The 12,914-nt window shown below is 32.6% G+C and overlaps 1 protein-coding gene across 1 annotated transcript; it reads left to right on the top strand.

Annotated features, from left to right (window-relative positions):
* The first annotated feature begins 7,886 nt into the window (after nt 1–7,886).
* Nucleotides 7,887–12,761, top strand: LOC110683800 (ribosomal protein S2, mitochondrial-like). Its single transcript, XM_021860212.1, has 3 exons — nt 7,887–8,744; nt 12,132–12,219; nt 12,335–12,761. Exons 1-2 carry the CDS (start codon nt 8,086–8,088, stop codon nt 12,202–12,204), a joined length of 732 nt encoding a protein of 243 aa, XP_021715904.1. The 5' UTR covers nt 7,887–8,085; the 3' UTR covers nt 12,205–12,219; nt 12,335–12,761.
* The last annotated feature ends 153 nt before the right edge of the window (nt 12,762–12,914 follow it).

Genomic DNA, 12,914 nt, shown 5'->3' with positions numbered 1-12,914 from the left:
CAAAAGGAATCTCAAAATATATTAAAACTTTTGACTTTCACATTCAATCAAAGAACTTTTTATATAATATGTCAAAACAACGGATACAAGGAAAGAGTTAAAAGCACACATAAACAGAAGCCATTAACATTAGAAAATTATTAGATATATTACATCCTAAATAAACATATTAAACCTAAATGCCTAAACTGGTCCAAGCATCAACTCAAACAAAATAGGGTTCCCATGTCGATAAACAATTATGGCCCCAACTCCATCAACAATAGCCTGATCTTCATAGAACCAATTTACACCGTTCTTCAATAAACTATAAGTAATCAAATTGTTCTCCTTCATTAACTGAAGCTCAACATGCCACTATTTCTTTCTATGGCATAATAAAGCCATAATACACGAATCCATATCATGAAAATGAACCCTAGAAAAAGGCACAGGAACAAGCTGCACAAATAAATAAGACAATGTCATAATTTTTAAGCACAAAATACTCTCAACAAACTTAAAATTCAACACAGTACTTACAATTATGCCTTGCTGAATAGAATGACGATCAAATACATACTTAAACGACGGTTCAGGACATTCTTCCTGCATTTGAGTTAAATGTGCATCCATTTTCCCAATACTAAGGGGAAGCCTTCTTCGAATAGGAATAGTAACAGCAGTAGGGATGTTTACATGAGTCTTCTCCACTCCATCACAAGTATAAATTTTAGAGTGAAAAACAAAATCACTCATAAAATAGATTACCAAAATATCTCCTACTACGATATCATTATCTGACATAAATTCCTTCCACCCTGCATCAATATACATACCCGTAATCTGATTGTCAATGCAAGTTTTATAAATAATTATGTTCCATGAGACTCCATTATTGCCCCGATAAATTCGAAAGCCTCCACACCGATGTGCTAAAATATGATAAAACAAAGACGGAATCTCCTATACAAAAACAAACAATCAGCAGCTGTAAACAAGTCTAAGAAATAAATATTCTTCTATCATTCATCTCTTAAAAAGTAGAATTATACCACAACTTCTTGATGTTCTTCTTCCACTTTTAAAACCCACTCCATTAAGGGATAATTGCAGTCCTAAAACCAAAAATAAATTCCAATTAAATACAACAAACAGAAATAAATATAAACCTAATTTAGAAGATATAGAAACCTTTAGATCCAATACCATTATTCCTAGCTCAGGAATTCTACGACAACAACTAAGCTAAAATTTCCAAGCATATTACACCTCTATATATAATAAATAAATAACTAAACATAACCATCTTATAAGCAACACAAAAATAAAAGTAAAAACCAGTGATTACTTATAGAATCCAACTTTGTACCTTGAGTACTATACATATAACATATAAAAGCAAACAATAAAAAAGTAACATTTTAATTACATTCAACTAATAAATAAGATGCCATTAGCTATTTTATAAAGCTATATTAAAAATTCCACTTCTTCTACCTTTACTAATTAGCAACTACTGTAATTGAATCAGATTTGCTTACATTGATTGATTTTTAAAGTGAAAACTTATGACACGGTTCAATTACACAAATTACCAATTCTGCCAAATTCAGTATGTCATTAAAGTGTCAACATCTTATAAACCTGTAGCCATGTGAAATTGTTAAAAAAAAAAAATAAGAGCTGATATGCTGTAAAAGTTTCAATGGCATGATAAAAGCTGAAACAACAAACATAATGCAATAAGAGGACAAATCTGTTTAACAGTAGTATAAATTATTATTCACTAATCTTCAAAAAATGTAGAACATAAATAATGATATTTAAATAAAACTGATTTCACAGATTAAGTTAATTAGGGAGCTCACCCTCTGCATAGTTTATTATCATAAAAAACATTACATTGTAGAAGATCTTGAATCTTCATTTATTATTACAGCTCCATTTCTCAAGCGTTACTATAACCTATCACTAAATCAACATCTAAAGAAACACAATCTCAAGCACAATCGGATCATTGCTCTGCAAAAATACAATTCCGATTTTCCCATATTCTAACTGACCATCTGCAATCACTTGCGAAATTCCACTCATTATCCTACTATGAATGTTTCCATTCAATCGGGAACAAATTTCGACAACAGAATCCCATCTTCTATCTCCAAATCGCATTTGAATTTCAGTCCGCATATTGACATGATCAAACACCTAATTACCAAAGGCTACTGGAATTTCCTGCACATGTAACACATAAAATGCATTCTGTACAATAAGATCACTTATTTAAAATTTTATATTCATAACTTAAATAAATAGATTAAGATACTAACCAAGGTATCTTCTTCATAGCATGTTGGTGTAATCACCCAAGGGAACCATGGCTGATTCCCAATTCCTAGGTCAGCAAGAAAATCAACATTAGAAGAACCAATTCCACTACTTGACATAGACCTATGTAAAGGTTCCAGAGAACCAAACCTTTCCACCATCGACGATGAAAATATTCTTACATAAAATCTCCTATTCCCACCATAATATACGATAAGGATTTCACCTTCATAAATTCGATTATCATTGACAAACCCTTCCCAGCCAAAGTCTAATAGCATAAATTCCTTACTATGCTCTGTCACTTTCAGCAACTGAACAGTCCATACACGACTATTGCTGCCACGAATGACTTCCACTGGACTAGATACACCAGTTAACATAGATGTCCAACTCTCCGGTAACTCCTACAAAATAAATTTTAAAAATTCTATTGAAATCTAAATCCAAGAAATAAAAACACCTAGGAAAAACAAAATTATCATTGATAAATATCCAAGAACAGGAAACAAAAACATCTTAAACAAATCGTTTTTTTCATACCAACTCTTTACGATATTCATCTTTGAAAAACAGCAAATGAGAAGGTAAATTTGTGTATAGACTCATAATTCCTGTAATCAAAAGAATTAATTCATAATTAGAATGCAAGCATATATATCAAATAGAATGAAGTTGTTATTTAACATTTACAGAAACAAACTTTAAGAAATTTCAGCCAATTTCAATCTAAATGAATTATTTTGTAAAAATTTGCATAAAAAAACATAGTAAAATACAAAAAATATAAAATAATCAAGCCTTTGAAACACCTTATCACAAAACTTTGCTTCAATTACTTGCACATTACAATAGAAACTGCATAAAAAACTAATACAGAACTAAATAATTCTGAACATATATAGTACATCAGTTAGTAAATTGTGTATGAAAAACATCTCATTGACAGTAATTCCAATTAAAGATAATATTGATAAATATTGACCACATTTATAACAGCTTATTAACTATATATTAAACACATGTATAACTACATCAAGAATAGGACTTTCATATTGACTATAAATTAAATGCATTGAAAATAGATAATAGAAAACTTGACTATTCATGTAACATATATGAAAATTGCTCAGTCAATTTCAAACTTATATACTTATTAATCAAAACACAAATACAATAACTCCTTTGGAATTTGTCAAAGTACAAACTGAAAAATAAATACAAGATAAATACTCAAATTAAAACATTGATGTTACTTAACCAATTTTACTATAACATAGATCTCACCACTCTATATAAAGCTAAGCAATATAAATTCAGCCACTACAAAAGTAGCTGACATATCAAAGTAGCATCATCAGCAATATATAAAGCGTTCCAGCATATGAATAAAGCAAGAAAATTCAGCAGTAACTGTAAATAAATTCAACAGTAGCCTGTCAAGCTACTAACCTACTATAGATTATAAGGTGAATTTAGTGCTACAGGTTAGTGCTACATCATCTAATTATCATCTATTGTAGCACTAATTATCATCTATTGTAACACTAATTAGTTTTCATATGCTGGACAACCTACTTAGGTGAATGATTGCAATGAATATCATCTAATCCGATTATGAATGTCCTACTACAATAAAGAATGAATTATTATTGTTAGTTTGTTGATAAGGCTCAGCTTTACAGAATCTTGTCAACAAAGCTACAACAAAGATTCCATTTCATTGCTTTAAACACATACTGTAATGCAAGAAAGAAGCATGCATGGCACTTATTCAGAGAAGACATCCATTGTAATTTATCTTCCACCATACATTTAAAGTTGTTGCCATGTGCACCTTAAACAGAAAAAATCAAAGCAACAATACCAAGCATTTGATTTCACACAACCAATACCTTTTAATAGTTGGAGTAACAAGTGCCATTACTAATTTAGTAACAAGCGCCATCACTAATTTAGATAACAAGTGCCATTACTTCCAGATTACTAATTTTTTGCACCTTAATTTACCAAGCAAGACAATAATAAGACATTATTTTAACATAATATACACTTAATCATTAGCGAGCTTAAATCTAACTAATCCTAATAACACATATATATCTCATGGAACTTTAAGTTGAATACGGACAATATTTAGTCTAAAAAATATTAATTATGCTTAACAAATAGTTTTATTTATTTTTCCTTCTAAATCATAAAAAAGTTTACAATATTTAGTTTAATTCTAATTATAATTCTAATTAAACTAATATAGATTAAATTAAAATAATAATTAGAATAAAAAGTCTTCTTTAATTCATATCAAAATCAGATAGACAAAACTACTTAACCACCATAAATACAATCTAATAAAGAGCATTTGAAAAAGCACAAATAAAAGCACTACAAAACAAAATTCTCATCACAAAATTTATTTTTTTTAAAAAAAAAAGCATTTTCTTACTATAAATAGGACTCAACATGTGAATGAACAAATGCAAAATACTTCATTCCGACACATTGCAAAACAAATAGAAACCAAAACTTCTCTACAAAAATAAAAACACAAATTCCTTATCATCCTAACTTACAAAATGCCTCAAACAATAATTACCAAAAAATATCAACTTCACCTTCCTATTATAAACCAAAAAACAATTTCAGCATTCATAAAAATACCATTCCATCTATACATAAAAACACAATCAGCAGCGAAGTTCGTGGTAAAACAGGGAATCAGCACCAAAGTTGGTGGTAATGTATTCCCTTAAAATGCATTTTAATATAATTATGTTACCGGTGGTTAAATTCACTGCAAAAGTAACATATTAATATTAAAGTGTATAAATAAATCCCAAGTTATGCATTGAAGCAAATGGAGTGGGTGTTTATATAAAAGAAATGGAATTAATTTCCATCAGATGAATCCAACTCCAACAAATACACTTGGGAGAAGTGTGCGAATATGAGAAAATCTATAATTTTAGAGATTTTCCATAATACGTACACACATATATATTTATTTAGGTGGGTTGTCAGTAAATAAAATCACTTAAAAATTGACAACTAAACACCTAAATAAAAACCAAATTGGCCGGTAAAGCCAATGGTGTTGGTGTCTACATCAAAGAAATGGAATAATATTCCATAAAAGTAGATCATCTCCTATCGACCAACTTAATTTTGGAGGATTTTGCACGTTGGATGGCTAATAGCAAAAAAAGTTTTACATATCATTAGAAGAAATTGTATCTTAAGATTAAATAGTGTAAAGTTACAATATTACCTTGTAATTATTTTTACAAAGACAATTCTTTACATTCGATTATCGTATTTTGCAAGTTACCGAACTTAAATTGATTCTAATGCTAGGATCATACAAAGACTGCAATTGATTCTTTAAATGATATACAATATGCACAAATATGTTGGTTATGATGGTTGCTAGATTAAGAATACGACTTAAGAGTAATGTTGTCTATTTTATCACTAGATAGTACTATAGTAAAGTTGAAGGGATCTTCTCAGCAGCAACCGAATCATAATCAAGTAAATCTGCCTTAAAAAGCTTCAACTTCTCTGATGCTTTGTCCAGCTGTTTCAAATGCTCATATTTGGGATCACCTGCACAACAATAATACTGAATTAATCTACGGGAGTTTTTATTAACAACACTAAACTACGGGAGTTTTTATTATACCGAATTAATCTACTATAGAAGGCGTTCGTATTAAGCAACAGAAATATTTATAAACATTGACAAAATATTACTAACTCCTAGCCTTTTAAAATTTAACATACACCTAACCTATCAATTAATAAAATTAAACTACATTAACACAAAAACTACTACTAATTACACACTAATCACGACGGCAAAATAGCGTTGGGGGACCGCGCGCGTAGCGCGCGGGCCAACAACTAGTTTATGTAAGTGTTGCAATCTTAAGTGTTGCCTATTCTCATTTTTTTTTGTAGTGGGCTCCCGCTGTGTTACCATCCTTAAATAGATAGCAAATGAAACAAAAGGCAGCATCTTTCTCTACACTATACTAAAGCAAAGTTGGCCAAGTATCAAACCATTTAACACAAAATCGACATTTTTTTGGCCCGAAAAGTGTTTGAGGAAACACATGATCTTTAGGTTGACATGGCTTTCTTTGAATGTATGTTCTCCGCACCAAATCCCTATTATCGGGATGAAAATCACACATCCTTCTTCTTTTACCGGGGTCTTGTGGAAGATTAACAATATCAAGTGCACTTAATCTTCCTTCATCAATTTGAGCACTAGGATTCGAACCACCTTGGGGAAAAGATTGGCCATCTTCATTTTGAGGGAAATTGTGAGATAGGGAAGAATGTTGTTCACTTGCATGATGTAAAGGTGTATTTGGTTCACTTTCTTGGGAATTTTGTTCATTTTCTTATAGTGAAGAAGGATTTGGTTCACTTTCTTGAGGAGGTAGATCATTTAGTGGAGGAGGAGTATCATTTTGTGGAGGGGGAGGATTTAAAGTACACTTTTTTTTAGTAAAAAGACTTGATATATCTCGAGTTGTTTTTCTTTTCATTCTGAAATTGAAGTTAAAGGTTGAATTAGATTAATCAATCTAAATCATTCTTGCTAGTTTGCTACTAAAACATATAAGTATTAAAGTATAGAACCATCTAAATAAAATAAATGAACTTCAATTCACAAATCTCAATTGACCAATAATTTCAATGTAAATTGCAACGTTAATTCCCATAATCCCATTCATGAATAACAGCTATACAATTAAAACAGTAAATAATCTATCAATTAAAAACCCTAGAACAAATAATAAATCCAAATTTTTAAATAGTAAAGACTAAAGCAAAACCTTCAAATAATCATTTATAAACTGATAAGAACAACAATATAAAGCTTTTAAACAATTAGCATTAGGAATTACTTAGCAAGAAGTCAAGAACAATCATTAAAATACCCAAATTTGAATTTAAAAATTAGGGATTTAAAGTTAGTAAATTACCTGATTAATTAGTTTATAGAGGGGAGTAGGGGACAATCGGATAGTAAAAAAGACAGGCGGAGTCACGGTCTCACGGAGGTCGTCAGCCGGCGTTGAGGGGTCTGACTTCTCGACATTGATGGTCGGCGTCTCGACGAAGCTTGTGAACGTTGTGGTGGGTACTAATTTTGTAAGGAGAGAGAAAATGACTGATTATTTTGTTTCCTTTCAATAAATTATAAAAAAAAAAAAAATTTAATTACTTGTTATTTGGTTGGATTCACATGACTTAGGGGAATAGGGGTTAGGGAGTAGTCACTATTTTTTGTCAGACAATGTCTCCTTCAGTCTTCAGTAATTAGTACTACGTAAATTTATTATATTTTCGATTTTTTTATATATATAAAATAATAGTGTGTTCTGAAACCCACCATGACTACAAGTGGGTCCGCCACTGTATGTGAGGCTCACATATACATAATGATGTGTATTCTTTTTTTAAATAAAAATATTCTCCATCCAATTCCCTCTCCCTCACCGCTAAAAGCTTTCCTATCCGAACCCACTTAAAAACTTGATACCCGATTTCCACATCGCAAGCACCCGAACCCAAAACCCGATCCAATAACCCTATAGGAAGTCATACACTGATACACTCATACATGTGTTCTACTGTTCTAGTCCATCCCACCCCAAACATTGCAAAAGAGAAATCAAAGTATACAAAACCCAAAACCCTCCATTTTCAACTACAAACACAACACAAAAACACACACTCACTTGTTCTTTCTTCTCCAAAATGTCAATTCACTCAGTGGTAATCCAGAAGCTTCTAAGCACCAACGCCCATCTCGGCCGCCGCATCACCGCCCACCATTGCAAGCCCTTCATCTATGGCAGTCGCAATGGAGCCTCAATCATCGATTCCGACAAAACCCTAATATCCCTTCGCAATGCCCTCGATTTCATCTCCCACCTTGTTCGCGGTAAAGCTCGATTCCTCTTCGTCAACACTAACCCCCTTTTCGACGACATTTTCGATCATATGACTCGCAAGATCGGCCATGGTTCCTTTCTCTCTCCTCAAGCTCAGTACTGGCGATTAGGGGGTTTTCTGACGAACTCTTCTAGCCCTAAAAAGTTTAGGTCTAGGAATAAGAAGATTTGTTTTGCTCCTGCTCAACCTCCTGATTGTGTTGTGATTACGGATTTTGAGAGGAAGTCGTCTGTGATTAATGAGGCTGCTCGGCTTCAGATTCCGGTTATTGGGTTGGTTGATTCGAGTGTTCCGAGGGAGGTTTTCGAGAAAATTACGTACCCGATACCGTGTAATGATTCTGTTCAGTTTGTTTATACGGTTTGTAATTTGATTACTAAGACTTTCTTGCTTGAACAGAAGAATTTGAATTTGGGTGATGCTTCGGGTACTGATGCTTCTGCTACTGATGCTTCACCGGGGTAAGATAATCGTTACCTCGTTTGTATTAATTTGAATTGAATTGAGAATTGTGAAATTGTTTAGGGTAGTCATTGTGTTTGTGTGATCAATTTTGGTATGCTGAAATCGTAGACAATTGAATTTTGCTTGCATTGTTTGTGAAACTTTGGCAAATTCGTTTTGGAGAAATTTTTGGAATGTGGCCAGAAAGAAAAACTTGTGGGATTTGAGGAATTGGTGTTGTGGTCGTCTTTCTCTAACTGATTGATTATCGCGGAATGATCAAATTTGGTTCCTTTTCTTGGGGGGGGGGGGGGGGGGAACTTGGGGATGAGGGGCTTTGTATTTGAGTTGGGTTTTCTGATTATGGAGAGTTTGGGAAGAAATCTTTTTGTGAATCGACGTAATGGAAGTTGGTTTTGGGGACTTACTTTGGACTTGATGAAACAAACTTGACTTAGCTCATGGTTGTGTTTTAGTTCCTTGGATATATTTTGAGTGGAATTTTATATTCAAACTTATATTCCATTGAGGCGTGGAGAGAGGAGGGTAGAAGCTAGATAGCCTAGGGGCAGGGGATTGAGGCGTGGAGAGAGGTTTAGAAGGAAGAAAAACATGCAATGGTAAGTTTGATAATCCATTCTTGAGTAAAGGTTAAAAATTAATAGTCACCTTGGTAGAGTTATTTATGATTGCAGAAAATTATTCTCTATTTGACAAACCAAATGCAAGGAATTTGTAGTATAATTTTTTTTTTAGAAACGTATTTTTCCTTAACTAACAAGGCAAACATAACCTATATAACTATATTTTGAATTGGTTTCTTCTATGTATTGAAATGTTGATACTATCTTCATAGATTGATGAATGCTTATACCTATTCGGGATGTTGCTACATCATAGTATTTTTGCACTTTAGAATAATAATATTTTGGTGTTGGATCTTAAAAGACTGGAGTATGTGTTTTTATAATGATATATAGCTGTAGTATGTAAATTTTAGAGCAATGCTTGCTGTTTCGGAAAAGAAAATGTTAAAGAGTCTGTTATTCTCATGTTCCAGTATCTAAATGTAGTCGCAAACTAATATGGAATTGGAGTTAATGACTCTAGCTAATCAAATGGATTGTAGTAGTTACTGTCTGTTTTGTGGAGGGGGATACTATAAGAAATGGAGACATGGAAGGATAGGGTTGCAATAGTACAGATTAATGATTTGAGCAAGATATTAGACTTAAACAGATCAAAAGTGACGAATATATTAGCCTTAGATATAGTTGTAGAGAAAAAATTAATTTGGGTTACGCCATGAGACTGATGAGAGGTTATTATAAGACAAAGTTAATTTGCTGGCCAGAGGATCGGGGAAATTTGTATACTAGGTTTGTAGAGGTAAGAGGAGTGGTTTTCCCCTAGATTTCTTAAGAATTTCTTTATCAGATTGTCTAAATTTTGGGAAAATTTGTTGTTTGTGGACAACTGGGCATTGGGCAATGTAGGTATGTTTGTATTTTTTTTTTCACTGTATAAAACTTCTGTTGCCACACATGTTCTGATTGAAGTTGAAGCATATTAAATATGAATTGAACCCAAGGAGGTAGATTTGCTCGGAGCAAACAAACTAGAAAGCTAAATATGTATTAATGATTGAAGATTCATGTAGCATGGTAGTTTTGTACAAAATATATACTTCCTCCGTTTCTATTTACATGACTAACATTCCTAAAATGGAAATGTCATATTACTTGACCCATACTATAATTGGTAAGCTTTTGGTAAACAAATTATCTAAATACCCTCATAAAGTGCATGTGGAGGACAACATTTGAGGGTAATAAGGTGAACCATGTGCACCACATACTATTTCTCTCTCCTCTCCTTAAATATTGTGCCAAAGGCTATGGGTCAAGTAAAAAGAAACGGGGGAAGTATTTGGTATATGATGATCATGTGAAGATAGTTTGGAGAGAATTGAAAGAATCAGATTATGTGCTGTATATCTGAGTTTAGTGGATAAAGTTTGGGATGTTGCTACGCTAATATGCTATAGTGTTATGCTTTAGATTTCTATTTCTGTCTTTCTATATTAGATGGGAATTTAGATTGAGTTTCCTTGTGGTAAAAGTCCCAAATGGTATAGATATTGACGTATGCTGTAATAACAATTTATGGGAAGATTGGGAACCACTTCTTTGTTATTGTACAACCCTACATGTATCCAGCCCCCTTTACCATGTCCTAGATAGAAGCCTTAGCCTTTTTTTTATAGGTATTTGGATTATGGGATAGCATCGGAGTATTAATTGTTTCCCATAATGATATTTTGGCATAATGCAGAACACAATTCATTGTTTGGAAGTCCTTGATAAATTAAAAGGTTGTTTATATAGCTGTACTGTAGAAGTTTGAACTTAGTTTCTATTGAAGTTTACAGTGAAGTACAGCAAGATTTTAGTGAGAGAAAATCTAGATAGAATCTAGAGAGAAGAAGGAGGAGGAAATCTATTGAATGAATAATGAAATATGCTGAAGTACAAGTATATATTCTAGAGCTAGCTGTAACTAACTGACACACTTATTACATGATCAATTCTGTTATAACAGAATTGCTTAGTCATCATCCGAGCTGGCACATTCATCATCAGCATAGTCTCCAATGTGTAGGCATTTTTACCACCACAGAAGAATCAGTATAAATCAAGGAAGGAAGAGACTATATTTAATTATCAGTTTTCTCAAGTTGAGGTTTAAACTTCTAGGTTTGTCTGAGTTCAAATAGTTTGGTAAATGGGGTAATTCAACCTTCAAGTTATTCCGTTTTCAGGCAATTCAGAGTTTGTAATTTATTTAATTTGTTTTTGCACCATTTCTTTACTCTCATTGCCAGATAGGTTTTCTGTTTATTTCTGAAGCGTGATGGAGTTGATTATAATTTCAGGAAATATAGTATAGATTGGTAGTAAGCAAACTAAAGGACGAACTATAAATCTGTATTGGGAATTCCGTAAAGATAGTCTGGAGAGAGCAGGAAGAACGAGAACATGTGCCAAACTTCCGAGTTTAGGAGTTTGGTGAATAATTTTGCAAGAAACAGAACTAAACAGCTAGATAGACTTCCATTATGTGCACTTGGAAAGGCATAAAAGTACTCTACAAATTGAGTTATAAGGGCTTTTGTGAGTTTTTTTAATTTTTTTTTTAATTTAATTAAAAATATGATTTCACAATCTTATTTACCAATCACATATTGTAAATTGCAGCCAATGTCTATTATTTTTTATTTTGCTAATATCAAGCCGTAATTATGTGTATTTGCAATGGTATTTTTGGGGATTGTTTTTCTTCATACTTGGAGGAATCCATTGGATGATTTGTTTTTCTCATTGTGTACCATCCTTATTGTGAAGTGAGGAAGCTACGGTGACAGAAGATGATCAATCTCCGCAATCTTCGCAAGAGTTGAAGCTTGCTGATGCTTGATGCTGTTACATTTGGGTATCGATCTAAAGACTGCTTTGTAGTGTAATTTGCATCTGTTCTGCTTCTTCATGAATTGGTCCAAGGGCAGCTCTGTTGAATTCTGCTAATGTTATGTTGCTGGTTTTTACAGAGGCTTTTGGGTGGATAATTTTTTGATGGATCGGAAGGTTAGGAAGAACAGGAACAGTTTCAGTTTATCGTGAAGTAGTTGATGCCATGTGACATTCTGGTAGAATGTTATTGTTAGGACACTTGCTCGAGACGGATCCTTGCTCGAGACTATAGCTGAGGTGTTTCTCATGCTAATTTTTTCCTATTTATAAGTGTTAGAATACAAATTTTGTATAAATTCTTTCTTGTATGTTCCATTATAACATGTTGAAATCCATTATTGCAGAAGTCAAATTTGATTAAACAGACTTCACTGAGCCCCGTGCTGTTTTCTGTAACCTTGAATAATCATTTGAGTTATAGAGTGCGGTTATGCTTTGGTTCCTGAAAAGCTTAAGCCAGCCTCCTAGGTTGATGTTTCAATAAAAGTAAATTTTGATTTTCTATGTTTTTTACCCCGTAATAGATTTCCTAGATGTAGAGAGTCCTAAACAATTTAAACAGGGCAATCCTAATGGGACAAAAGGTGTATACGGAAAATGTCTGTGTACAACTACAATATATGTGTTTGATAGAGTATTTTCTTTATTTTGTAAGAA

This window comes from Chenopodium quinoa, unplaced genomic scaffold (assembly GCF_001683475.1).
Source record: "Chenopodium quinoa cultivar QQ74 unplaced genomic scaffold, ASM168347v1, whole genome shotgun sequence".
Lineage (NCBI taxonomy): Eukaryota > Viridiplantae > Streptophyta > Magnoliopsida > Caryophyllales > Amaranthaceae > Chenopodium > Chenopodium quinoa.
This window is presented reverse-complemented; position numbering and strand designations above follow the sequence as displayed.